General features: G+C 46.3%; 2 protein-coding genes across 10 annotated transcripts in view; both read left to right on the top strand.

The window, feature by feature from the left end:
• Nucleotides 1–475: 475 nt before the first annotated feature.
• On the top strand, nt 476–11,191 carry LOC105481247 (solute carrier family 23 member 3). Of its 7 annotated transcripts, XM_011740693.3 has the most exons (12): nt 497–1,103; nt 1,241–1,398; nt 1,514–1,611; nt 1,820–1,893; nt 2,088–2,269; nt 2,603–2,726; nt 2,877–2,991; nt 5,827–6,080; nt 7,508–7,613; nt 8,575–8,742; nt 9,724–9,819; nt 9,914–11,191. In XM_011740693.3, exons 1-12 carry the CDS (start codon nt 942–944, stop codon nt 10,207–10,209), a joined length of 1,833 nt encoding a protein of 610 aa, XP_011738995.2. In that variant the 5' UTR covers nt 497–941; the 3' UTR covers nt 10,210–11,191. The 7 variants fall into 7 exon arrangements, with proteins under 7 accessions (XP_011738994.2, XP_011738993.2, XP_011738997.2 ...); XM_011740692.3 differs by having other exon boundaries at nt 476–1,103; nt 1,334–1,398; nt 2,603–2,991; XM_011740691.3 differs by having other exon boundaries at nt 481–1,103; nt 2,603–2,991.
• Nucleotides 11,192–11,265: 74 nt separating this feature from the next.
• Nucleotides 11,266–27,819, top strand: part of LOC105481246 (non-homologous end joining factor 1) — a 102,931-nt gene continuing 86,377 nt past the window's right edge. Inside the window, exons 1-5 of one of the 3 annotated variants that reach the window (XM_011740689.3) lie at nt 11,266–11,372; nt 13,650–13,826; nt 14,327–14,539; nt 24,518–24,656; nt 25,587–25,645. In XM_011740689.3, coding sequence (XP_011738991.1) covers nt 13,650–13,826; nt 14,327–14,539; nt 24,518–24,656; nt 25,587–25,645 — 588 coding nt within the window. In that variant the 5' untranslated portion in view covers nt 11,266–11,372. Of the gene's footprint in view, nt 11,373–11,555; nt 11,912–11,936; nt 12,127–13,649; nt 13,827–14,326; nt 14,540–24,517; nt 24,657–25,586; nt 25,646–27,819 lie in introns of those variants that run through there. The other 2 variants (XM_011740688.3, XM_011740690.3) reach the window with 2 other exon arrangements.

The following is a 27,819-nucleotide window of genomic DNA, read 5'->3' as shown; positions in this document are numbered from 1 at the left end:
CATTGCAGCTGTTGCAACCACAGCGATTCTCATAGGGTGTGGGATTGGACTACTTCATTGTACTTTATTGTCTTCTGGTTTAGTTGTGCTTAAGCCTTCACATAATGAAATACATGTTACTATAAATTTTATTCTTTACAGTGAGCACGTTTCAGGTAGTTGTGGTTGTCACGTGATGTAGGATATATTATCCACAAGTTTCTTGTTTTCTTTTTTTATTGACACAGTCTCCTTCTGTCACCCAGGCTGGAGTGCAGTGGTGTGGTCTCAGCTCACTGCGACCTCTGCCTTCTGGGTTCAAGCAATTCTCGTGCCTCAGCCTCCCGAGTAGGTGGGATTACAGGCATGTGCCACCACATCCAGCTAAGTTTTGTATTTTTAGTAGAGATGGTTTTACCATGTTGCCAGGCTGGTCTTGAACTCCTGACCTCAAGTGATACACCCAGTGTGGCCTCCCAAAGTGTTAGGATTACAGGCATGAGCCACCACACTCACCCCACAAGTTTCATTTTGAAGTAGTCCAGGGGCCTTGGTACTGCAAGGGGTGAGGACTGTGGATCAAATAGTGATGGTTTTAAATGGGAGGGAATAAAGTCTGCAAAATTTCCCCAGATTATTTTGAAGAGCTCCTCTCCTCCCCACCCCTCCTATCCTACTTTCTACAGCCTGGTCTAGGGACAGGAAATCTGGAAGAAGATTCTTGGAGGAGGGCCCCAGAACTCAGCTCCCCAGTTAATGGCTGATGGAATTTGCACAACAGCTGGGCAAAGGTGAAAAGGCGGTGCCCTGCCCCAAATTCCTTATACCTTTGCTCCGCTTCATTGACACTCCCACCCTCTCCCCACCTTCTCCCCACCCCAGGCTTCACCCAAACTCTGACCTCTTACTTTCTACTTAACTCTGGTCCCGGGCAGCCAAGACAAAGCGAAAGGCAGGGCAGCATGAGCCGATCACCCCTCAATCCTAACCAACTCCAATCAGTGGGCTCCCAGGATGCCCTGGCTCCCCTGCCTCCACCTGTTCCCCAGAATCCCTCCACCCACTCTTGGGACCCTCTGTGTGGATCTCTGCCCTGGGGCCTCAGCTGTCTTCTAGCTCTGCAGGTAGGAGGCAGAGGTGCAGGAGTTGGTGCTGCCTGATGGTGTGTGTGGGGAAGTAGGTGTAGATGTGAAAGCCTCTGGAAGTATTGCAGGTATTTCCACTTCTCTGAAGACTGCCCTCCTCATTCCTCCACCTGCAGCATGTCTTGGTCATGGCTTCTCTGCTCTGTGTCTCCCACCTGCTCCTGCTTTGCAGTCTCTCCCCAGGAGGACTCTCTTACTCCCCTTCTCAGCTCCTGGCCTCCAGCTTCTTTTCATGTGGTGTGTCTACCATCCTGCAAACTTGGATGGGCAGCAGGTGAGAGGAACCTCCCTGGAGAGAGGGGGCAGAGTCCTGAAGGGTGGGAGAGGTTTGGGGGAGCCTTGTTGGCTGCCACATATTTCCAGACCTGCTGGGGCTGCTGTTCCTACAGGCTGCCTCTTGTCCAGGCTCCATCCTTAGAGTTCCTTATCTCTGCTCTGGTGCTGACCAGCCAGAAGCTACCTCTGGCCATCCAGACACCTGGAAACTGTGAGCACAGAACAAGGGCAAGGGGTAAGGGTGGGGCTGGGTTATCATCTGAGCATGCAGGTGTAGGTGGGTGCAGGATTGAGATTGGGCAGTGGTAAGACTGTGAGGCACTGTAGGGGGCTTGGACCTGTGCCAGGAGTGTTACTGTAGAGTAATGGGTCTCCATCCCATTCATCTTTCTTTTCACCATGCCCCAAACTTTTCCTAGCCTCCCTCATGATGCAGCTGTGTAGGGGACCTAGCTGCCATGGCCTGCGGCACTGGAACACTTCTCTCCAGGAGGTGGGTGTCTAGAGGTGAGAAGGGATAAGGGTGGTGCCAGGCTTCAGGGAGCTCTTATTTCCATTATGCAGAGACTGAGATGCTCCTGGAAAGGAGTTGGGGGAGGAACCCATATCTAGAATTAGGAAGACCAGGCTGAGGCCAGTTTGATTGAACAGAATATTTTCTCTCCAACCTCTCCTCTCTTCTACCAGGTGTCCGGGGCAGTGGTGGTATCTGGGCTGCTGCAGGGCACGATGGGGCTGTTGGGGAGTCCTGGCCGCGTGTTCCCCCACTGTGGGCCCCTGGTGCTGGCTCCCAGCCTGGTTGTGGCAGGGCTTTCTGCCCACAGGGAGGTAGCCCAGTTCTGCTCTGCTCACTGGGGGTTGGCCTTGCTGTACGTGAGTCCTGAGAGGCATGGGATGGTGCCCAGTGGGGGTGTATGGGAGGACTAGGGGAGGGCAGAGCTGCTGGTCCTACCAGATTCAGCAGCGACTGGAATAGGGACATATTTTATATTTGGAATCCAAGACTTTCCCTTGATTCATCTGGTCTCCTTGACTTTCACACTGTTTTCTGCTGTCCCCTAAGGTGACTTCCTATTCCTTCCATGGGAGTTTCCTTCTCTGGGACCACCCCCCGCTTTTATGGTATTCTGCCTACCCCCACCTCATTTCCCATGCCTCAGGATACCCAATGCCTCTTGCTCCTAAAACCTTCTCTCTCTTAGGGTTATCCTGCTCATGGTGGTCTGTTCTCAGCACCTGGGCTCCAGCCAGTTTCATGTGTGCCCCTGGAAGCGAGCTTCAGCTTCATCAACTCACACTCCTCTCCCTGCCTTCCGGCTCCTCTCGGTATGTGTGGGTCTGGGCAGGGCAGTAGAGGTCAGAAGGGCTGGCCTGGAGTGCTCACTCCATCCCCTACCTTTTGGCTTCTGTCTAACCCTCCAAGGGTGGCTCAGAAGGTTCTGGGGGAGGAGTTCTTTCCTCAGTCTTGCTGCTCAGGTGCTGATCCCCGTGGCCTGTGTGTGGATCGTTTCTGCCTTTTTGGGGTTCAGTGTTATCCCCCAGGAACTGTCTGCCCCCACCAAAGCACCGTGGATTTGGCTGCCTCACCCAGGTAGGTTTTCTCCTAGTCCTCCATTCTCTTGTTCAAATAAAGGTATCTATTTATTTGAATTCAAAGAACTTAATGGATTTTATTTCTGAGTTAAATGCTGTGTTTTTTCAAAACATACAGGAGAGAGAAATTACCAGTCTGAGAGACAGAAAATGCTAGCCCCTCACTGCAGGTGTTTTGTTGTTGTTGTTATTGTTTGTTTGAGACAGGGTCTCACTCTGTCACACAGGCTGGAGTGCATGGCGTGATCATGGCTCACTGCAGCCTCAACCTCCCAGGCTCAGGTGATCCTCCCACATAAGCCTCCAGAGTAGCTGGGACTACAGGTGTGTGTCACCATGCCGACTTTTGTTTGTTTTTTGTAGAGACAGGGTTTCAACATGTTGCCCAGGCTGGTCTCAGACTCCTGGGCTCAAGTGATCTGCTTGATTAAGTGCTGGGATTACAGGCATGAGCCACTGTGCCCCATCCCACTGCAGGTGTTTTTTTTGGGTCAGTGTTAGGAGACAGACATCTATTGTTCCTGTAACCCCCGATATTCACTACCAATACTCCTTACCCAATGAACACATTTATGTTACCAGCCCCTATGGGCATTTGACTTGGCAACCTATGCATAAAGATTGCTTTTGAGGCGTTATATGTGAAATTTGCTCATTCTTCTATTTATTTATTTATTTATTTATTTATTTATTTATTTATTTATTTAGACAGGGTCTTGCTGTGTCACCCAGGCTGAGAGCATTGATGCAAACATGGCTCACTGCAGCCTCAACCTCCTTGGCTCAGGTTATCCTTGTGCCTCAGCCCCACAGGTAGCTGGGATTACAGATGTGCGCCACTATGCCCGGCTAGTTTTTGTGTTGTTTTGTAGAGATGGGATTTCACCATGTTGTCCAGGCTGGTTTTTCTTTAATTTAATAAGGATCTGTTGAGTGCTGATTATGTGCTAGGCACATGGTAGGGGACATAGTGATGACCATGACAGACACAGCACTTACCTTCAGGGAGCTTATAGTCTATTGGGGAACATAGATACTAAAGAGTCACCCAAAGAAACATAAAATTGCCACTGTGGGAACTGTAACCAAAGGGAGATACATTGTGTCCTAAGAGCTTATAATGAAGGCCAGGCACAGTGGCTCACACCTATAATCCCAGCATTTTGGGAGGCAGAAGCAGGAAGACTGCTTGAGGCAAGGATTTCGAGAGCAGCCTGGGTAACAAAGCAAGACTCCATCTCTACAAAACATAAAAAAATTATCTGGGCCTAGTGGCACATGCTTGTAGGCCTAGCTACTCAGGAGACTGAGGCAGGAGGATCCCTTGAGCTCAGGAGTTGGAGGCTGCAGTGTGCTATGATCGCACCACTGCATTCTAGCCCAGGTGACAGACTGAGACCTTGTTTATAAAAATAAAATAAAATAAAATGCCAGGCGCCATGGCTCACACCTGAAATTTCAGCACTGTGGGAAACTGAGGTGGGAGGATTGCTTGAGCTCAGGAGTTAGAGACCAGCCTGGGCAACATAGTGAGACCTTGTCTCTATTAAAAGTAAAAAAAAAAATAGCCTGATACAGTGGCATGCACCTTTAGTCCCAGCTACTTGGGAGGCTGAGGTGGGAGGATCGCTTGAGCCCAGGAGATTGAGGCTGCAGTGAGCTATGATTGCACCACTGCACTTCAGCCTGGGGAACAGAGCAAGGACCTGTCTTTTTTTTTTTTTTTTTTTTTTTTTTGAGACGGAGTCTTGTTCTGTCACCCAGGCTGGAGTGCAGTGGCCGGATCTCAGCTCACTGCAAGCTCCGCCTCCCGGGTTCACGCCATTCTCCTGCCTCAGCCTCCCAAGTAGCTGGGACTACAGGCGCCCGCCACCTCGCCCGGCTAGTTTTTTGTATTTTTTAGTAGAGACGGTGTTTCACCGTGTTAGCCAGGATGGTCTCGATCTCCTGACCTCGTGATCCGCCCGTCTCAGCCTCCCAAAGTGCTGGGATTACAGGCTTGAGCCACCACGCCCGGCCGGACCTGTCTTAAAACAAACAAATAAACCAAAAAACTTATAATAGGTAATTTGAATTTATCCAGGAGGTCAGTAAAGATATTCTTTTTTTTTTTTTTTTTTTTTTGAGATAGAGTTTCACTCTTGTCACCCAGGCTGGAGTGCAATGGTGTGATCTTGGCTCACCGCAACCTCCACTTTCCAGGTTCAAGTGATTCTCCTGCTTCTACTTCCCAAGTGGCTGGGATTACAGGCATGCACCACCATGCCCGGCTAATTTTGTATTTTCAGTAGAGATGGGGTTTCACCATGTCGGCCAGGCTGGTCACAAACTCCTGACTTCAGGTGATCCACCCGCCTCGGCCTCCCAAAGTGCTGGGGTTGCAGGCATAAGTCACCACGCCCGGCCTAAGTAAAGATATTCTTTAGGATGTGGCCACTGATTTGAGATGGAAGACATGAGTAGGAGCTAACTAGACAAAGGCAGGAGGGAAGAGCATTCTAGTTGCAGGATATGCATATGCAAAGGTCCTGTGGTGGCTGGGAGCACAGCATGTACAAAGGCCTACAACAAGGCCAGTGTGGTAGGAGTGAAGGAAGTGAGGCAGAGTGTGCTGGGAGATGAGGCTGCAGAGAGAGGGAAGGCCAGACCAAAGAGGACCTTGTAGACCATGGTAAAGGGATGGGTCTTTCTCCTTAGAGTTCAGTAGTTTTGTCCCAAGACATTATCTTCAAAGACATTGAGGCATCTAGGATTCTTGTGGCACAGGCTGTTGGAGGCAGGGGGTACTCCTGACTTGAGTCTGGCCCCAAAGTGGCTCCTTTTCCCTCCCCAGGTGAGTGGAATTGGCCTTTAATGACGCCCAGAGCTCTGGCTGCAGGCATCTCCATGGCCTTGGCAGCCTCCACCAGTTCCCTGGGCTGCTATGCCCTGTGCGGCCGGCTGCTGCATTTGCCTCCCCCACCTCCACATGCCTGCAGTCGAGGGCTGAGCCTGGAGGGGCTGGGCAGTGTGCTGGCCGGACTGCTGGGAAGCCCCATGGGCACTGCATCCAGCTTCCCCAACGTGGGCAAAGTGGGTCTTATCCAGGTATGTGGACCTGGGATGGGGGTGGGGTGGGGTGGAGCTAGAGGGGAAGGAGAAGGAAGGAACTTACACCGATTGATTGCCAGGTGCGCCCAGCACCTCACATCAACTGTCTCACTTGGGGAGGTGCCTAAGATTAGACTTTGGGCTAAGAGAGTGGGGAAGTGAACGAATCACCATGGAACTCCTGTGCATGAGGCACAGTACCAAGGCTGGGGCAAAGAACCAGTCACATAAAGTTCTGCTATCTTGGGGACTTCATAGAGGGAGACGCAGACAGTTGAAGGAAAAAAAGTATCTTTTTAAAAAAGTGGCCGGGCGCGGTGGCTCAAGCCTGTAATCCCAGCACTTTGGGAGGCCGAGACGGTGGATCACGAGGTCAGGAGATAGAGACCATCCTGGCTAAAACGGTGAAACCCCGTCTCTACTAAAAAATACAAAAAACTAGCCGGGCGAGGTGGTGGGCGCCTGTAGTCCCAGCTACTTGGGAGGCTGAGGCAGGAGAATGGCGTGAACCCGGGAGGCGGAGCTTGCAGTGAGCTAAGATCTGGCCACTGCACTCCAGCCTGGGCAACAGAGTGAGACTCTGTCTCAAAAAAAAAAAAAAAAAAGTGGGCCAGGCATGGTGGCTCATGTTGTAATTCTAGCATGTGGGGAGGCTAAGGCAGGCGAATCACTTGAGGCTAGGAATTCAAGACCAGCCTGGCCAACATGGTAAAACCCTGTCTCTACTAAAAATAGCTGGGTGTGGTGGTGTGCACCTATAATCCCAGCTACTCGGGAGGCTGAGGCAGGAGAATCACTTGAGCATGGGAGGCAGAGGTTGCTGTGAGCCAAGACCACACCACTGTACTCCAGCCTGGGCAACAGAGCAAGACTCCATCTCAAAAAATAAAAAATTTTTTAGGCCGGGTGCGGTGGCTCAAGCCTGTAATCCCAGCACTTTGGGAGGCCGAGATGGGCGGATCACGAGGTCAGGAGATCGAGACCATCCTGGCTAACACGGTGAAACCCCGTCTCTACTAAAAAATACAAAAAACTAGCCGGGCGCGGTGGCGGGCGCCTGTAGTCCCAGCTACTCGGGAGGCTGAGGCAGGAGAATGGCGTGAACCCGGGAGGCGGAGCTTGCAGTGAGCTGAGATCCGGCCACTGCACTCCAGCCTGGGCGGCAGAGCGAGACTCCGTCTCAAAAAAAAAAAAAAAAAAAAAAAATTTTTTTAAAAGTGAAGAAAATTTCAGAAGGCGATAAGTGTTATATAAAAAAATCAGGATAGCGGGATGGAAAGGAGGCACATTTAGACTGGCCAGGGAGGCTTCTTGGAAGAGTAACATTTGAGCTGGGATCCAAATGATGAGAAGGAACCAGTAAGGCAAAGACCTGGGACAGTCCGAGGAAGTGGTTGTGTCTCCAGTGTCTTTTCTTCATGCAGGCTGGATCTCAGCAAGTGGCTCACTTAGTGGGGCTACTCTGCATGGGGCTTGGACTCTCCCCAAGGTTGGCTCAGCTCCTCACCACCATCCCGCTGCCTGTGGTTGGTGAGTGGATGTATCAACAGGGCTGGTATTGAACTGGTACTCCCCAGTATGGCCTGATCAGTTCTTTAGGATGGCACCTTTTCTTTCTTTCTTTTTTTTTTTTTTTTGAGACGGAGTCTTGCTCTGTCGCCCAAGCTGGAGTGCAGTGGCGCGATCCTGGCTCACTGCAAGCTCCGCCTCCTGGGTTCACGCCATTCTCCTGCCCCAGCCTCCCGAGTAGCTGGGACTACAGGCGCCCGCCACTGCGCCCGGCTCATTTTTTTTGTATTTTTAGTAGAGACGGGGTTTCACCGTGGTCTCGATCTCCTGACCTTGTGATCCACCCGCCTCGGCCTCCTAAAGTGCTGGGATTACAGGCGTGAGCCACTGCGCCCGGCCGGCACCTTTTCTTTCTAAATAGCTTTCCTGGATGAATGGATGGATGGATGGATGGATGAATGGATGGATATGAGCATGTGTCAGTCTCAATTTCTCAGCCTAACATCTTGGTCTCTTGATTGGGCTTCTGGGCTTCCTGAAGAATCAGAAAACCTCAGACCGGGCATGGTGGCTCACACCTGTATCCCAGCACTTTGGGAGGCCCAGGCAGGCAGATCACTTGAGGTCAGGAGTTCGAGATCAGCCTGGTCAACATGACAAAACCCTGTCTCTAATAAAAATACAAAATTAGCCAGGCATGCTGGCTCATGCCTGTAATCCCAGCTACTCAGGAGGCTGAGGCAGGAGAAATCGCTTGAATCCAGGAATAAGAGGCGGAGGTTGCAGTGAGCCGAGATTGCACCATTGTACTCCAGCCTGGGTGACAGAGTGAGACTTGTTCTAAAAAAAAATAATAATAAAAAAAATCAGTCTCTTGGGTTTTATTTTTTCCCCATTACAACCTGCTTGCCCTGCAATACTCCACACTATGTGAGCCCCCTTGATTCCTCCTGACCCCCTTGATTTCTTCTGTATGAGACAGGTGGGGTGCTGGGGGTGACCCAGGCTGTGGTTTTGTCTGCTGGATTCTCCAGCTTCTACCTGGCTGACATAGACTCTGGGCGAAATATCTTCATTGTGGGCTTCTCTATCTTCATGGCCTTGCTGCTGCCAAGATGGTTTCGGGAAGCCCCAGTCCTGTTCAGCACAGGTAGGTGGAAGGGAAGGGGAGTTGCTCAGTAGCAGGAAAGCAAGGAGTTGAGGCTCAGGCTCCCCCGGCTCCTGGCCCCACAGCCTTCTCTGGGCTTTGGTGTAAATACTTCATTCATTTGTTTAATGGATATTTATTGAGCACTATGCTAGCCATTTGGGATACAAAGGTGCCTCCCTTTATTACAGCGTAGTAAAAGAGATGAGATGTGTAGGAAAATAACAAGAAAGGTTCAGATAAAGAGCTATGGTGCTCAGTGGCAAGAGAGATAGCTTCTGTTTGAGGTGATCCAGTAACAGAGCTGGTCTTGAAGGATGGTAAGTTTTAAACATCTTTGGTGAGAAGGTCATTCCTCATGAAGGAACCATCATTTATACAAAGACACAGAAGTGGGAAGTCTTAGGATATGTCCTGAGAGCAGTAAATTGCTTAATTTGTCCCACCCAGTTCTCAACTGGGTGATTTTGCCCCCATGGGGACATTTGGCAATGTCTGGAGACATTTTTGGCTGTTACACATGGAGGAAGAGGGAGTTGTTACTAGGGTTTAGTGCATAGAAAGATGCTGCTAAACATCCTACACTGTACAGGACATCCCCCCTGTACCACCACCCCCAACCAAGAATTATCTGGTCTAAGATGTCAGTAGGACTGAGGTTGAAAAACCCAGGATAGAGCATAGAGGGTAAAAACTGGGAGATGAGGTTGGGCTTAAATACTAAGCTTTCTAGAGAAAGGGAACCTGGAATAGTCAAAGCATATATGGAGGGTGTGTGGATGATCAGAACATAGGGTGTTGAGCAGGAATCCTGTGAGAAAGGCCTGGATTTGGAAAGTGGTTAGACAGGTGAGAGGGATGAAATGACAATTCAGAAAGATCTGTCCTTAGTCCAAGACTTAGGTTTAGGTCTGGGAGGGCAAGACTCCTGGGCTTGGATATAGGATCAGAGTTCCCTTCCTGCCTGGCCCCAACCCTTCATAGGCTGGAGCCCCTTGGATGTATTACTGCACTCACTGCTGACACAGCCCATCTTCCTGGCGGGACTCTCAGGCTTCCTACTAGAGAACACGATTCCTGGTAAGTTGAGGCCAGGCCCCAGCAGACTGGGGAGTGGCCAGGAAGCCATCCCTCCCTGGGATGGGCAATGGACTGACAAACCTCTCTTTTGCAGGCACACAGCTTGAGCGAGGCCTAGGTCAAGGGCTACCATCTGTTTTCACTGCGCAAGAGGCTCGAATGCCTCAGAAGCCCAGGGAGAAGGCTGCTCAAGTGTACAGACTTCCTTTCCCCATCCAAAACCTGTGTCCCTGCATCCCCCAGCCTCTCCGCTGCCTCTGCCCACTGCCTGAAGACCCTGGGGATGAGGAAGGAGGCTCCTCTGAGCCAGAAGAGATGGCAGACTTGCTTCCTGGCTCAGGGGAGCCATGCCCTGAATGTAGCAGAGAAGGGTTTAGGTCCCAGAAATGACCGGTATGCCTACTTCTGCTCTGGTTAATTTAGCACTAACTCTCATCTGCTGGAGAATCAGCTCCCAAACTGTTCTTTCTCGTAGGCAGAGGGTATGTGTATGTATATTACATGGGCCCGCCTAGAGGTTCCATTTCCCAGTAGGTTGGGTTGCCTTTCCTTGTCTTAATTAGGCCTAACTATTCCAGAGCAGAGGCCATGATTTAGCGGACCATGAATGAATGAGATTTTGCCTGTGTACTATCAACGCCACTTGAACCCCAGCATTCACTTTAATACTTATTGAGCATCTCCCATGTGCAAGGTCCTGGAACTACAGGGTTAAGACAGGGTCCATGCCCTCTCAAGGCGTTTACGGTTTAAAAAGACCTTTGTAATTACTAACGAAAATGCAAAGCAGAAAGCAGTCTGTAATAAAGATTAAAATAATGCTGTGGGAGCAAAGAGGAAGGGATAATGAATTCTGATTGGGGACAGTGGGAAAGGCTTTATGCAAGAAGCAATGAGGATGGCGTTGACAAATGAGGAGGATTTTTGGTTTTTCAGGTTCGAGGTCCAGCTTGAGCAAAGCCATGAGTTGTACAAAGTCCAAGATAGCTGAGGGGTTTCAAATTTCTCAGTAGTGAGGAGCATAAGTACGGGGATGATGGAGAAATGAGGCAGGAGAGGTAAAGGATGAGATCAGATTATGGGACTTATGCCTGGGAGACTCCTTCCTTCAACAACTCTAGTGCTGGTGGAGGACCTGAGAGAACTTACCTACGGAACTTCCATGCCTTATTTTGTTAAAAAGAGACTGGACAGGTAGGGGAGGGAAGAGAAGTGACTCAAGTTTGACAAATCCAAACCCGGGCTCCCCTTTCCTACGCCTGGCCCGCTATTCCTTCTACTCGGCCAGCGTGACTCCAAGACGCGCCACTACCTCTCTACTAGCTGGCCGCCCGGCCTCTCCAGTTACCCTGCCACTGCGGCGCTCCTCTCATCAGCGTCCCAGGCCCAGAAGCCCCGCCCATGCCAGGCATAGGCCCCGCCCCTGTGTCCCAAGACCCTGCCTCCTCTTGTGGGGGGGAATCGGCCTCTTACTCTAGGCCTTTCGGTTTGCGCGAGCGGGCAAGAGAGCGTGCGTGCGGCGAGGAGGGTGGGCGGTCTCGCTGCCGCTGACGGTAGGTGGAATCGCACTCGAGTCCGGGCAGAAGCAAGCCAGCGAAGGGCTGCTCAGACGCTGCGGGTTGGGCCTGGCTTGGGCATTTTCTCCTTGGAGGGAGCGCGCGCTGCCGGGTACCAGGGCAGGCCTCCGGGGGATAGGCGGGGCCGCGCGTGCGCAGTCCGCCGGCTGCGGCCCGGCGTGGATGGTGCGGCTCGAGTGAGGGTATTCCTTGGCCGCCTGTTTGGTGCGACGAAGCCTCCAGTGGCCGGCTTTGTTGCCTCTTGAAGGATCCCGAGCCGCGTCCCAGTGCAGCCAGTGCTGTAGAAATGGGAAGGCGGATGGCGAAGGCTCTTCTAGCTGGGGCGGGTGGAAGCGGGACGCCCGGCGGCTCCTGGGGTGGGGCTGTGATTATGGGACCTAGGGTTCGCGTTCTCCCAGGGGGACCGGGCGGGGCCCAGCCGGGATGCTCTCTGGGCCCCTACTGTCCTCTGCAGGGCGTCGGAGGAACTGCCCAGAGGAGTCATTGCTGAGGAGCGGAACTCGATGCAGATAAAGGTTCTCAAGGGACCCCTCCGCCGGGATGCCCCTCAGCGCCCCTCCACTCAAGAGAAATAAACCCGTAAATCTGGTTAATGTGAATGCTAAAGGCAGCCTTGAAGGAAAAAAGAAAAGGGTGAAATGTGGAGGCCTCGGACGCAGAACGGGACGCGTGTGGTGGGAGCAGGCAGCCGGGGTCTGGTGCACAATGTGTCAGGCCGCCTTTTTATAGGGTCGGTTACTGCTGGCCGCATTTTAAACTCCTCCCCCTTTACCCAACAAACAAACAAAACCCATCAATTTGAACTTCCGGGCTTTCCGAAGGAATGGGCTAGAATAGTAAATCCAATTTTGGCAACTGTTAGAGTACACTGGGGCGTGCCTATAAGGGAGATGAAAGGGTTTGGCGACTTTATTTGCGTTTGTGACCTTTGGCAATGTGGAGCTCTTGTCCAGCTAGGACTAGCTTAATCATTCCATGACCACTTCTGTCCCCATAAGAGCAGCATGTGGGAAATGTGACGGAAACACCATCCTCCAAACACAAGGCTTTGAGGATGCCGTAAAGAAAGATCACCATATATATGTATCTGTATGCATATCTATATATGTTATGTCACAAGTCACAAGGTCACACTTCAAAAACTAGGGGAAATGACTGTCTTAATCAGACTTAATAAGGAATTTCGTTATTTACATTCTAAATTTTTCCTTCCTGGTGCTTCTCTTCATTTTGTATTTGTAGACTGGAATAATGAAGGAAATTGTCATCTTTTTTTCTCCCCCACAGGAAAAACAATCACATTCTCTGTCAAGCAGCCGTAGTTCTGATTGTCTACTAGGTTAAGCCTACTACTTTAGCTGCTGAGATAGAAAAGTTGTTTTGCAGGGGTTCCAGGCTGGGCATGGTGTCATTGGTGGCAGTGCACTGGAGTGGGAATGTGGAGGAAGAGTTAAATGGAAATTAATTCAGTCTTTACCTCTGTGATGTGCTCTGCCTTGTATTCATGATTTCCTAGTCATTCTGGTTCTTGTTGAAATGAAATTTAGGTCTTTTCTGTTGCTCCTGGACACAGGTTCTTAGCTCTTTTTTGTGTCATGGATCCCTTTGAGAGTTTGATGATAGCTGTAGACCTCTTTCCCCCTCCCCATGCATATATACATGTATGCATAACATTTTCTTACAATTCTAGAAGATTCACATGCATTGACTCTAGATTAAGAATCTCTGTTTTAGGGATTTAAAAAAAAATCCTGAGAGCTTCCTAAACTCTGTTTTTAGATAATGATCAAACACTTTGAATTTCCTGGCCCTGACACTATGACTTATGATGTTTTATAAGACAAGAACTATTCCTTCTCTTCTAGTTCTGGGAAAGGATAGCAGTGACATATTTATTAGCAATGTGATAAAGGTGGAATAAGAAGGGTTTAGGTTTCCACTTTATGCTATAGTATTAGAAAGCAGAAATACTAACAGCAACAGGCTTAAACACTGTGGAAGAAAGATTTTCTGTCCTCTAGGAACATAATATGGGGGAAAAAAACCCTCAAGATTTTAAATATACTTTTAGTGGCCAAAGGTAGTAAAGTCAGTGATCAGCTGGATGTATACTGGGAGAACGTAAATCCATGCCTTCTGTTTTATCAGGGAGGATTTTCATGAGATTTTAGTTGATACAGAGTGGTTTAGGTGGTACCCTTCTTAGGCCAGCATGACCCTGAGGCACTTTACTAAATGAGGACTTTTTTGCAGATGGAAGAACTGGAGCAAGGCCTGTTGATGCAGCCGTGGGCGTGGCTACAGCTTGCTGAGAACTCCCTCTTGGCCAAGGTTTTTATCAGCAAGCAGGGCTATGCCTTGTTAGTTTCAGATCTTCAACAGGTGTGGCATGAACAGGTGGACACTAGTGTGGTCAGCCAGCGAGCCAAGGTAAGTATGAAGAGAAGTACTGCTGTGAGGTGGTGGGGGATACCATTCTTTCCTAGTGAAGGTCGGGGATGTGAACATCAACCAGCTTGCTGGCCTGTAGATTCCCAAGGAAGGTTGAATTGGGTTGAGACAATTCCAGTTAATGTCCTGTACTTCTGCCTGTAGCCCTGGAATCTTCATGTGTGTGTTTGTGTGTGAGAGAGAGAGAGAAAGAGAGAGAAAAAGTTAGTTTCTCTACCCTGTGCATGATAATGAATATATTATTTGATCTAGATAGACCTTTTTTTTTTTGCCCAAGGCAGAATTTTGAAGTAGGCCAGTTGATCTTTGTGACTGTCTTCTTTTTGTTTTCTTCTTTCCCGTTGTGATGTTTTTATCTTCTGTCCCCTTCCTCTCATGTCCGTTGTCTTCATGTTAACCAGGGCTTTCCTTTGCTGTTACTTATGAGGGAATTATTTTCCTATTAGCACCCTTACTGTGTACCACTGCTGTCTCTTTAGGAGCTGAACAAGCGGCTCACTGCTCCTCCTGCGGCTTTCCTCTGTCATTTGGATAATCTGCTTCGCCCATTGTTGAAGGACGCTGCTCACCCTAGCGAAGCTACCTTCTCCTGTGATCATGTGGCAGATGCACTGATTTTACGGGTGCGGAGTGAGCTCTCTGGCCTCCCCTTCTATTGGAATTTCCACTGCATCCTAGCTAGTCCTTCCCTGGTAAGTGCAATTTGAATATGGGGTTTGGGGAGGGATGCCAGTTGCTTTGAGATGAAGCTTTAGGTGCTTTTATTTTTTTGCAAACTTTGTTTGAAATTCTCCAATCAGAAAACTTTCCTTGACTATACAGAAGACAAAAAGGATTCTTGACTGTTACATCCTTTCCTTGCAAAAGGAGCAGAATATTGAGTGTCTTTTTGCATTAATTAATTTATTCAGCTTTTTTTTTTTTTTTTTTTTTTTTTTTTTGAGACAGAGTCTCGCTCTGTTGCCCAGGCTGGAGTGCAGTGACGTGATCTTGGCTCACTGCAAGCTCCCTCTTCCCGGGTTCACGCCGTTCTCCTGCCTCAGCCTCCCAAGTAGCTGGGACTACAGGCACCCGCCACCGGGCCCGGCTAATTTTTTGTATTTTTAGTAGAGATGGGGTTTCACCATTCACAGGATGGTCTCAATCTCCTGACCTTGTGATCCATCCGCCTTGGCTTCCCAGAGTGCTGGGATTACCGGCATGAGCCATGTGCCCAGCCAATTTATTCAGCATTTTAAAAGCATCTACTATGGGCTGATTGTTGGTTATCCAGACCTGAAACAATATAGCCTCTTCCTGGAGTTCATAATCTAGTGAGAAGACAAACAGGAAATTATGATAAAGTATGATAGGTTCTTTGATTGAGGTAGACCCTGGATGGTTGAGGATTGGAGAAGACCTCTTTGAAGAGACTGTTACTGAGCTGAGTTTTGAAGATGAGTAGGATAAAATAAATAGAAAAGTCATTGTAGGCGAGAGGTGTAGAGATGTGTAAGGATGTGTAAGTGAGGGGCAAGTTCGGGAACTTCATGACTGCTGTGTAGATAGGAAGGCATGAGAAATGAGGGAGGCAGTGGCCAGATCTTGAAGGATTCTAATGAGTTTGGATTTTATCTCAAAGGCAACAGGATTCACTGAAAAACTTTAAACAGGAATTTTACATGATCCAATTCATGGTTTATCAAGAATATTCTGGCAACAGGGTAGAATATGTACCAGTGTTAGGTACCTTTCTAAACATGATCTCATCATTTAATCCTTGCAGCTGTCCTTCAGGATAAGTATTATTGTCCCTGTTTTTCAGAGTAGGATACTGAGATTGAAAGTAACTTGTCCAAGGCCATCAGCTTATGAATAAATGAGCTGGAATTTGAATCCCAGAATAGTCTGGTCCAAAGCCTCATTTTTAGAGAGTAAGGGGATAATATCCTCTACTAACTCATAGCTTTATGTTTCCCAAGAGATTTTATTAGAAATGAAGAGTGGACGTTAAAGACTAGTTTTCTGGAATAACAGACAGGGTTTCAGTCAGTAGCACTTAGGGGACAGGGTCTTCTTTGCGAAGCCTAAGAGTATAGATTTGTTAGCAGAGGGATCGGAAGACAAGAGGACATCATTTTTTTCTTCTTTAGTCTCCCACCGGGGATGTGATGCTTTGGCATCAATGGAAGACTGGATAGAAAGACTTTTTGAGAAACTGTTTGCTGATGTTTATTTTTGATTTGGAGCCCAGTAAAACTAGAACTGAGTGCTGAGAGAATTACTTATTCATTTATTAACTTCTAAGGCCTATCAACAGTGCTTAGCATATACTCACATTTGTTTATTTTAATTGAATTTCTTGTGAAATATTCCATCTTGCAAATAAATAAAATTTTAAAAATAAATTAAAAAATAAAATTAAAAGTTTTTTTTTGTAGAGATGGGGGTCTCTCTGTGTTGACCAGGGTGGTCTCAAATTCCTCACCTCAAGCAATCCTCCTGCCTTGGTGTTACAAGCCTGGCCCCATCCCATATTTTATCTATTTCATTTAAAACATTTAAACTTTCTAAGTAACACCAGGGGGCAGTGTTTCCTCAATAATGTTTGTTCTGGGACCAAACCATTTGGGTGACCTTTGGGAATCCCTAGCAATAGCTAATCTCATTTTGTATTACATGGACCTAGAAATGCAGAATATGTAGTGTGATTGTGGAGGCAGTTCTCCTTGGAGGCTCATGGACTCTAATAGTTTCTTCTTTCAAAAGAATACAGTAAGGAACACTAGTATAATGATATTACAATTATATAATATCTATATTATAGATTAGCATATAAATATATGTAATATATAATACATACTATGTTAACATATGTTATGTTAATCTATATTAACATAATATATAATGATATAATGTAATATATATTATATAATATGTAATGATACAATATAACATGTAATATAGAATACAATATAATGTAAAAGTATATAAAGAAAAACTAGCTATTCTAGGCAAATTCCTCTAATTGGGGAACTACATTAAAGGAAAGAGACATCAGTGTTTAGGGAGGGATGAGTCTTGGTTTGCCATAGGAAGAAATTAGATTTGAGCAATTGATGAACAATTGTGCTTCAAGTTAAAATAAAATACTTATCATTAAAAGAAGAATGCCCCCCTAGGGAAATGCCTGAACTTGAGAGAGCTTTATATGGAAAAAGAGCCAGTGGACACGGGTAAGGATGTAGGTGGATACTATTTCAGGCTTGTGTGTATGTCTGTAAGGTCACACAGTCATAGTTTTTGTTTGTAACTCATTCTTGTGATCGTTTTCATTTAATTTTTTTGAATGAGTAATTCTTTAAAAAGGCAAACATTTCAAACAGCATTTAAGTGTATACAGTGAAAAAATAGATCTTTCTACCCCTTTCCCTAGTCCCTCCTTTTCCTTTTCCAAAGCAACTACCAATATCAGCTACTTGTGAATTCTTAAAGCTATATATGTATATACTGTATATATATCCTCATATAACCAAATATATATCTGTGTATATGTGTATTTTTTGACAAATAGTATCATGCTGTACACACTGTTTAGTACCTTCCTTTTTTCACTTAATTGTAGAACTTACCCACTGCTTCACTTGGCCAGCCTTAAAAAAAAGAACTTAGAGATTATTCATATCAACACATTCAGAGGACCTACCTTTGTGTTTTCTTTCTCTCTTTTTTTTGAGACGGAGTCTCGCTCTGTCGCCCAGGCTGGAGTGCAGTGGCACGATCTCGGCTCACTGCAAGCTCCGCCTCCCGGGTTCATGCCATTCTCCTGCCTCAGCCTCCAGAGTAGCTGGGACCACAGGCGCCCACCACCACGCCCGGCTAATTTTTTGTATTTTTAGTAGACACAGGGTTTCACCGTGTTAGCCAGGATGGTCTCGATCTCCTGACCTCGTGATCCACCCACCTCGGCCTCCCAAAGTGCTGGGATTACAGACGTGAGCCACCACACCCGGCCTGTGTTTTTAATGGCAACATAGCATTTAATTTCATGAATGTATCATATATTTAATTGATCTGCTATTAGTAGACACCTAAGTCTTTTGCCGTTATATACGGTAACTATCCTTGTATTTACTTTTTCTGCATGTAAATGTGTGAGTAAATTCCCCTAAGTGGAATAGCTGGGTCAAGGAATATTTGTATCTTTTAATCTTGCCACATAACATAATGCCAAATTGTCTTTCAGAGACATTATGCAGCTTAACTCCTTCCAGTTGTACACGAAAGAGGAGAATGCCGGTTCCTCATACTTCTCCAGCATAACATACTCACATTAACAAGCTAATGGTTCCTAAGTCTGCAAGAGTATTATGGAATATGTTAGGTTTTGGGTCTCTGCTTGCTTGCTTGCTCTCTCTCTCTCCCCCTCTCCCCCTCCTTTTCTTTCTTTTTCTTTCGAGATGAAGTCTCATCATATTGCCCAGGTTGGTCTTGAATTCCTCAGCTCAAGCGATCCTCTCACACTGGCTTACCAAAGAGTTGGAATTATAGCATAAGCCTCCGTGCTTGGCCCCAGGTCTCTGTGTTCTAACACTGAGTCCATCTTCATTTATGACAGACTTCATCTCTTTCTGTTTCCTGTTGTCTGTTCTTTCTAATGTCTAATATAAATATTGATATTCCACATTTTAGCTTTCAGATTTGTCATGTCTTTGGACATTTTTTGATTCCTAGGAGCCACATCCAAAGGTTTCTTTTCTTTTTTTTTTTTTGTGAGACGGAGTCTCGCTCTGTCGCCCAGGCTGGAGTGCAGTGGTGCGATCTTGTCTCACTGAAAGCTCCACCTCCCGGGTTCACGCCATTCTCCTGCCTCAGCCTCCCGAGTAGCTGGGACTACAGGTGCCTGCCACCATGCCCGGCTAATTTTTTGTATTTTTAGTAGAGACGGGGTTTCACCGTGTTAGCCAGGATGGTCTCGATCTGCTCGAGACCAGGTGGATGACCTCGTGATCCACCTGCCTCAGCCTTCCAAAGTGCTGGGATTACAGGCGTGAGGCACCGCACCCGGAGGTTTCTTAGTGGCAGAAAGAGATAGGTTTTAGAACCAGCAGACTTGAATTTGTAACTCAGCTCCACCACTTTGAGACTACTTGTATTAATTTGGATAAGTACTGAATTTTTATGATTTAGTTTCTTCATCTGTAAATAAATCAACCACAACCTTACTGTCGAGTCATGAGGATTAAATAAAGGCACATATGAAATATCACTTATGTTTAGCATTATAGTGGACCTGTGAGGGCAAATATTTCAACTCCATAACTTTTCGTTTTAAAAGAGATGCTGGGGCCAGGCACAGTGGCTCACTCCTGTAATCCCAACACTTTGGGAAGCCGAGACAGGCAGATCACCCGAGGTCAGGAGTTCGAGACCAGCCTGGCCAACATAGCGAAACCCCGTCTCTACTAAAAATACAAAAATTAGCCGGGCATGGTGGTGCATGCCTGTAATCTCAGCTACTCAGGAGGCTGAGGCAAGATAATTGCTTGAACCCAGGAGGTAGAGGTTGCAGTGAGCTGAGATTGTGCCATTGAACTCCATCCTGGCCAGAGGGAGACTCTGTCTTTAAATAAAAAAAAAAAAAAAAAAATAAATAAATAAATAAATAAATAAATAAAAGAGATGCTGGGGATGATGGCTCATGCCTGTAATCCCATCAGTTTGGGAGGCCAAGGCAGGAGGATTGCTTGAGACTAGCAGTTTGGGACCAGCCTGGGCAACATAGTGAAACCTGTATCTACAAGAAAATAAAAAAATAAAAAAAATAGCTGGGTGTGGTGGCATGTGCCTGTAGTCCTAGCTACTTGGAAGGCTGAAGTGGGAGAATCACTTGAGCCCAGGAGTTCAAGCCTGCAGTAAGCTGTGATTGCATTACTGTACTCCAGCCTTCACTGTATCTCCTGATATGATTCATCTTGATCTTTTTTGTTTATTTGTTTGTTTGTTTATGAGATGGGAGTCTTACTATGTTGCCCAGGCTGGTCTTGAACTCCTGGGCTTAAGTGATTCTCCCTCTTTAACCTGCAGAGTAGCTGGGATTACAGGTGTGTACCACCACATCCAGCTTGATTCATCTTGAGATGGAGACCTATCATTCTGCTCCCCTGCTCATGACTTATGAACACTTCTATGGAAAATCTGAAGACTTTGGAGAAAATTATGTATAGCTTTTCCTCTGAAAAAGATTAGCAACTCCTATTTTTATATCTATTACACTTCCTAACCTCCTTAACTGTTGTGAGCTCTTTGATGGCAGAGGCCTCATAGGGTCAGAGTACATATTAGGAACCCAGTAGATACCTGTTGAATTGACTGATGAACTGTATATCTTCATATATTGCTGTCTATCAATTACGGGGAGTGTCCTTGACATCCTAAAGCACTTCAAGATTTTTCCTTATAGTGTCTGTGGATTTGCTTTGAACGATTTACACATTATTATTATTATTATTATTATTATTGTTATTTGAGATGAAGTCTCTCTCTGTCACCCAAGCTGGAGTGCGGTGGCATGATCTTGGCTCACTGCAGCCTCTGCTTCTCAGGTTCAAGTGATTCTTGTGCCTCAGCCTCCCGAGTAGCTGGGACTATAGGTGCGTGCCACCATGTCTGGCTAATTTTTTTTTTTTTTTTTTTTGAGACGGAGTCTCGCTCTGTCCCCCAGGCTGGAGTGCAGTGGCCGGATCTCAGCTCACTGCAAGCTCCGCCTCCCGGGTTCACGCCATTCTCCTGCCTCAGCCTCCCCAGTAGCTGGGACTACAGGCGCCCTCCACCTCGCCCGGCTAGTTTTTTGTCTTTTTTAGTAGAGACGGGGTTTCCCCGTGTTAGCCAGGATGGTCTCTATCTCCTGACCTCGTGATCCGCCCGTCTCGGCCTCCCAAAGTGCTGGGATTACAGGCTTGAGCCACCACGCCCGGCGACTGGCTAATTTTTTGTATTTTTAGTAGAGACAGGTTTCACCATGTTGGTCAGGCTGATCTCTCATTCCTGGCTTCAAGTGATCTGCCCACCTCAGCCTCCCAAAGTGCTGGGATTTTTTACACATTTTATCTAGTCTCTCATATGCCCATTAACACATATTTTCAAAATTTCTACTGATCATTAAGTTAAGGCTATCTGGTCTAAGGGAAATCATTTTAGTGTTCCTCTAACTTTGAAATGAATTATACCTCAATAATTCAGAATGATGTAACCCAATCCTATGAAATTATTTTAGCAGTTACAGTATTTACTGATAAAAAAACTTTTTAAAAACCAAATAGACGTTGGGGTCTGACAGATAATTTCAGTTGCCTGGTATGGCATTATCATATTTAATTAGACATGATATTAATTAAAATCTGTTCCTTGTCATGTTTCATGTTGTTATATAATATTTACTGTCACTCAAAGAAATTGCTATTGAGGTAGCTATCCAGAGGGAAGCTGGTTATTAATTTAGGAGTTTCTGTTGTTTCAGTGCTGCCACCAGTTGGATGGTGTTGCTGCTTGGGTAGTAATGACAATTATTTCAATTCAAGTCATCAAATATTCACTGTCATTTATACAAGTATTTGCCTGTTTTCCTCCTGATCTACTTAAACAGTACCAAACTTTTTTTTTTTTTTTTTTTTTGAGATAAGGTCTCACTCTGTCACCCAGGCTGGAGTGCAGTGGTGTGATCTCGGCTCACTGCAACCTCCACCTCCTGGGCTCAAGCAATTCTCCCACCTCAGTCTCCCAAGTAGCTGAAAATACAGGCACGCCTCACCACACCTGGCTAATTTTTTTGTATTTTTAGTAGAGATGGGGTTTCACCATGTTGCCCAGGCTGGTCTCAAACTCCTAAGCTCAAGCGATCCGCCTGCCTCGGCCTCCCAAAGTGCTGGGATTATAGGTGTGAGCCACCATGCCCGCCCAGCAGGACCAAATTTAACAAAACAATTCCTAGGAAAGAAGATTGAGTGTAGAGCAGATACATTTTTCCAAAGCTGAACTTCTGCCACATTCTGAACAGTACTTCCTAGAGGGTTAAGTTTTTGCTAAGGACCTCAACTGGGGGTCAGTGCCAGGTTGGGATGTGCTATGTGGTAGAAGGAAGAGTCTAGTATCTATAGCTGGACTTTATTTCTGGCTCTCCCCTCTGTGCCAGAACCCTTCCATTTCTTGGTTTTTGGTTTTGGTACAAAAGCTGCTGCCACTAACTTCCTTTCTTTCCACCTCCCCACATCCAGTCTTTTCTCTTCTAATCTAACAGAAATGTGGAAAAAAGTCTTTTCCTCTTAATTTGAGCCAAAGCACAATTAGAACTTTTAGTAGTAACTTTTACCTAGAAAATGAATGGAAAATGAAAACACAAAGGTCTGAAAGAGGCCAGACGTCTGATCTGGATCCAGGTGAGTCTGGCTTGCACATATTATGGGACACTGTAGTACCTTTTCCTCGTTTCAAGCCTGTTGGGGTATCTTGTCTAAAAGTACTCCTTTTTCAGGTCTAGGACAGGGGTTGGCATACTATGGCCATGGGCCAGTTCTGGCTTTCTGCCTGTTTTTGTAAAGCTCTATTGGAACACAGCCACCTGATTTGTTTACATATTGTCTGTGGCTGCTTTTGTGCTACAACAGGAGAGTCAAGCAGTTGCAACAGGGACTGGATAGGCCACAAAGGGAAAAATATCGACTATCTGGCCTTTTTTTTTTTTTTTATGGAATCTTGCTGCGTCACCCAGGCTGGAGTGCAGTGGCGCGATCTCAGCTCACTGCGAGCTCTGCCTCCCAGGTTCATGCCATTCTCCTGCCTCAGCCTCCTGAGTAGCTGGGACTACAGGCGCCCGCCACCACGCCCAGCTAATTTTTTTGTATTTTTATTAGAGACGGGGTTTCACTGTGTTAACCAGGATGGTCTCCATCTCCTGACCTCATGATCCTCCCACCCTGGCCTCTCAAAGTGCTGTGATTACAGGCATGTGCCACCACGCCTGGCTAATTTTTGTAATTTTTGTAGAGACTAGGTTTCATCACGTCGCCCAGGCTGGACTCGAACTCCTGGACTCAAGCAATCCTCCCACCTTGGCCTCCCAAAATGCTGAGATTACAGGCATGAGCCACTGTGCCGGCCTAGCTATTTTTTCTTGACAGGTTAATGGACACCTTGTGTAGGTGAATTAAATGATTATTCTATTTAGCTATACCTTATCATATGAGAATATTACCCTATTTGTACAGCATTATGGCTGTGTTTGCATTCTTCTTACCTCTTGTTAAAAATGGGGGGTGTGGGCTGGGCACAGTGACTCACACCTGTAATCCCAGCAGTTTGGGAGGCTGAGGCAGGCAGATCACCTGAGGTCAGGAGTTCGAGACCAGCCTGACCAACATGGTGAAACCCCGTCTCTACTAAAAATACAAAAATTAGCCGGACATTGTGGTGCGTGCCTGTAATCCCAGCTACTCAGGGAGGCAGGAGAATCGCTTGAACCTGAGAGGTGGAGGTTGCAGTGAGTTGAGATCGTGCTACTGCATTCCAGCCTGGGCAACATGAGCGAAACTCCTTCTCAAAAAAAAAAAAAAAAGGGTCGTGTGTAGAGTGGGTTGGCTTATACCTTCCTAGGCTAGTTCTTGGTAGGTGGCTTGCTTCTATTTTAACAATAACCTTAGACTACACTGCATTTGTGGGAACAGATTGAAACTCCAGGCTCCTTCTGGGCTATCATGAGCCCTGAAGTGGCTCTTAGTGTCTGTCTCTAATTTGACTTTCAAGGGTCTTTACCTTCTGTTGATTTTTGTCTTCTGTTAACGCTTTAGCTAGTGTACTCTGTTTTTGCCACACTTCCTTTCTTGAGGGCTACTTGGATCTTCTGCTTTTCTTGTTTGTTTGTTTTCTTGTTGTTGTTTTGAGATGCAGTCTTGCTCTGTTGCCCAGGCTGGAATACAGTGGCGTGATCACAGCTCACTGCAGCCTTGACCTCCTCGGCTCAAGTGATCCTTCCACCTCAGCCTCCTGAGTAGTTGGGATTATAGATGCATTCTACCATGACTGGCTAATGTTAAAAATTCTTTTTTGGTAGAGATGGGGTCTTACTATGTTTCTCAGGCTGCTCTTGAACTCCTGGACTCAAGTGAATTCCTACCTTGGCCTCCCAGAGTGCTAGGATTATAGGCATGAGCCATCTCAGCTGGTGGGATCTTTTTTTTGAGAAAGTCTCACTCTGTCTCCCAGACTAGAATGCAGTGGTGCAATCTTGGCTCACTGCAACCTCTGCCTCCTGAGTTCAAATGATTCTCATGCCTCAGCCTCTCAAGTGGCTGGGATTACAAACACCTGCCACCAAGCCCAGTTAATTTTTGTATTTTTAGTAGAGGTGGGGTTTGACCATGTTGGCCATGCTTGTCTCAAACTCCTGACCTCAAGTGACCCACCCGCCCTGGCCTCCCAAAGTGTTGGGATTACAGACATTAGCCACTGCATCAGCCACCTTCTTAATATATGTAATTATTGTATGTATGTTTACATTCATGTAAATGGGTTACTTGCCTATGAAACTGTAAGTTTCTATAAGAACATTTATTTTCAGTATTTTTTCTAGTACCTAAACCGAATTGGAGAGTACTTTATAAGAGTCTTTTGGCTAATGGATATCTCTTCCATCAAAGGTCTCCCAACATTTGATTCGTCCTCTGATGGGCATGAGTCTGGCGTTACAGTGCCAAGTGAGGGAGCTAGCAACATTGCTTCATATGAAAGACCTAGAGATCCAAGACTACCAGGAGAGTGGGGCTACGCTGATTCGAGGTGAGAGGACATTCTTGGAGGAGTCGGGTGGGGAGTGGTATAGATAGTCAAAGAGTCTTAGGAAAGAGGGAGACTCATTTGCATTAGAGAGGTGCTTCCCCCAGGATGCCTGCTGAATACTAATCAGAAGTACTAATCAGAAGACTGGAGTCTTGATACTAGGTGACTCTTTTTTGTTTGTTTGTTTTGGAGATGGACTCTCACTCTGTCAACTTGGCTGGAGTGTGGTGGGTGATCTCAGCTCATTGCAACCTCCGCCTCCTAGGCTCAAGGATTCTTCTGCCTCAGCCTCTCAAGTAGCTGGGATTGTGGATGCACGCCACCATGCGTGGCTAATTTTTTTGTGTTTTTAATAGAGATAGGGTTTCACCATGTTGGTCAGGCTGGTCTCGAACTCCTGACCTCAAATGATCTGCCTGCCTTGGCCTCCCAAAGTGCTGGGATTATAGGCGTGAGCCACTGTGCCTGGCCTGGGTGACACTTTTCTCTGCCTCGAATACCTGACTGGAGCCCAAGTGGCCAATAGAAGCTGTAACTGAGTCCAGACATGCCCTAGGCAATGGCGGGGAAAGACTTTGGAAAGGAGCCAATAACTATACAGAATTATACCAGAGCAACATGGACTTGGGAGTTTAGGAAGTTTCATGGCTCCAACTTCAGAATAAAAATTCAATTTGGCCTTTGTTTTTGTGGCAGGAAAAACTCCTAGAGCAGATGCTACCACCAAACCTGCCATTTGTTGCTAATCACCCTCTCCCACTACTGTTTGCCCACATGCTCTCAGCCCTTCTTCTCCCACTGAACTAGGTGTCTCTGCATGATGCACCTTCCTCCTCTTTCCTAAGTAACCCTGTTTTGTTCCCTTTCTATCAGGTAAGAAGCTTATCCTATATGACTCATGTTTCTTTTCTTTGTTCCTTCTTATTACAGATCGATTGAAGACAGAACCATTTGAAGAAAATTCCTTCTTGGAACAATTTATGATAGAGGTAAGGTATTTGTTATTTTCTTGTGTGTCTTTGCCCTACTTCCTCTTTCCAGGTGCCCGAGTGACCACTTGTGTTTTGGGTATTAGGTGGCTTGTGTGGTTGGAATGCCCTTTGTCCAAAAAAGTTGCCCATAGAAAGTCTGATAAGGCTTGAGATGTACTTAGGGAGGATGAGGGGAAGAAGGGGGAAAGAACGGAGGAGGCGAAAGTGGGCTGATTGATACTTATAAAACATCTCTGTTAAAGTACCAGGGATTTCATTTGGAATTCTCTAACCTTGGAAAGGTTGGTTGACCAGTTGTTAAATTTTTGCTTGTTGAGATCTGGTCATAAGGTCTGGACTGTAGAGCAGAAGGGTAGGCGTCATTACTTGTCTAGGCCCTTTCAGGATCCAGCAGGAGACGAAGGTAAAAAGCTTAGGGCTACCATTTGGGAGCTGTCTTGTGGGCACAGTAGGTTGTGGAAAATCACAGTGTTTATACAAGGGGACTGGCAAAGGAATGAATGGGGAGTAGATAATTGTGGCCTGTCAGAAGCTCCTGCCTAGGTTTCCCTTCTAAGGATTGAGCTCAGCCAAAAGAAACATCTGTTAAATGCCAAATAGGGAAAGTATTAATAATAGTGACCTTTGATTATGCCAGTCAGTATTGATCTTCTTCCCTCACTCTTCTGTGACTTGTTGGTTATACAGTTAGTACCTTAGTATTATTGCCCCATTTTCTTTTTTCTTTTTCTTTTCTTTTTTTTTTTTTGAGATGGAGTTTCGCTCTTATTGCCCAGGCTGGAGTGCAATGTGCGATCTCGGCTCACCACAACCTCCGCCTCCTAGGTTCAAGCAATTTTCCTGCCTCAACCTCCTGAGTAGCTGGGATTACAGGTGTGTGCCACCACGCCCAGCTAATTTTGTATTTTAGTAGAGATGGGATTTCTCCATGTTGGTCAGGCTGATCTGGAACTCCTGACCTCAGGTGACCACCTGCCTTGGCCTCCCAAAGTGCTGGGATTACAAGTGTGAGCCACTGTGCGCAGCCTATTGCCCCATTTTCTAATTATATATATTACCCAAGTTGGTACTTTATCATGTAAGTAAATAATGCTATTATAATCTGGTGTTATATATAGATTATTTATATTTCTGCATTGTCTTCTGGATTAATTTGTAAGCTCTTTGTGGACAGGGTCTCTGTCCCATACCTCTTTTGAAACCTAAATTAGCACTTTTTAAAGGGCTAGGCATAAAGCAAGTATTCTTTATTTGGAACCTCCCGTTCTGCCTCTGCGCATTGACTGAGCTACAATGCTTGGGGTCTAAACACTAAATGCAAAAAATGTGAGATAGGTGCTCAGTCCAGGTACTGAAGCAATTGTAAGTCTGGAGAAGAAGGAAAACTTGTATTGCTAAGTCCTGAAACAGAAAAGTTTTCAAGTCTTGTTGTTGTTGTTGTTGTTTTTGTTGTTTTGTTTTGTTTCTTTTGAAATAGAGTCTCACTTGCTCTGTCACCCACACTGGAGTACCATGGCATAATCTTGGCTCACTGCAACCTCCCTCTCCCGGGTTCAAGCAATTCTTCTGCCTCAGCGTCCCAAGTAGCTGGGATTACAGGCACGCACCACCACACCCAACTAATTTTTGTATTTTTAGTAGAAACAGGATTTCACTATGTTGATCAGGCTGGTCTTGAACTTCTGGCCTCAAGTGATCCACCCTCCTTGACCTCCCAAAATGCTGGGATTATAGATGTGAGCCACCATGCCCAGCCTAGAAAAGGTTTCAAGTTTTTATGGGTAAAGAGAGACCATTAAACCTAAACTTGTGACTGAGAGAGATTTCTTAGGCCGTTTTTCTCTTAGATAGCTTCCCCTGTCTATAAGTTTAGGTATTAAGGCTGGGGATAACATACTGGTTCCCTGCCTCATCCCCTTAGTTAAGCACTGCAAGGCTTGTTCTTAGCTCAGTAGAGAGGTCTCTTCCTGATCTAGTGCCTGCATACCTACCCAGCTTGACTTCTTAACATTTTTCTCTATGTACTTTATGCCTTAGCTATATGGAATGACTTTTAATTTCCCCAAATGCTGTTTTATCTTATCTTTAGGTACACATTCTTCCCATGATCTAGAATGCCCAATGTTCTGGCCTTATCTAACTTGTAAACTTCTTTTTTTTTTTTTTTTGAG

Source organism: Macaca nemestrina, chromosome 11 (genome assembly GCF_043159975.1).
Source record: "Macaca nemestrina isolate mMacNem1 chromosome 11, mMacNem.hap1, whole genome shotgun sequence".
NCBI lineage: Eukaryota > Metazoa > Chordata > Mammalia > Primates > Cercopithecidae > Macaca > Macaca nemestrina.
The sequence above is the reverse complement of the archived record's forward strand: the minus strand, read 5'-3'. Positions and strand labels throughout refer to the sequence as shown.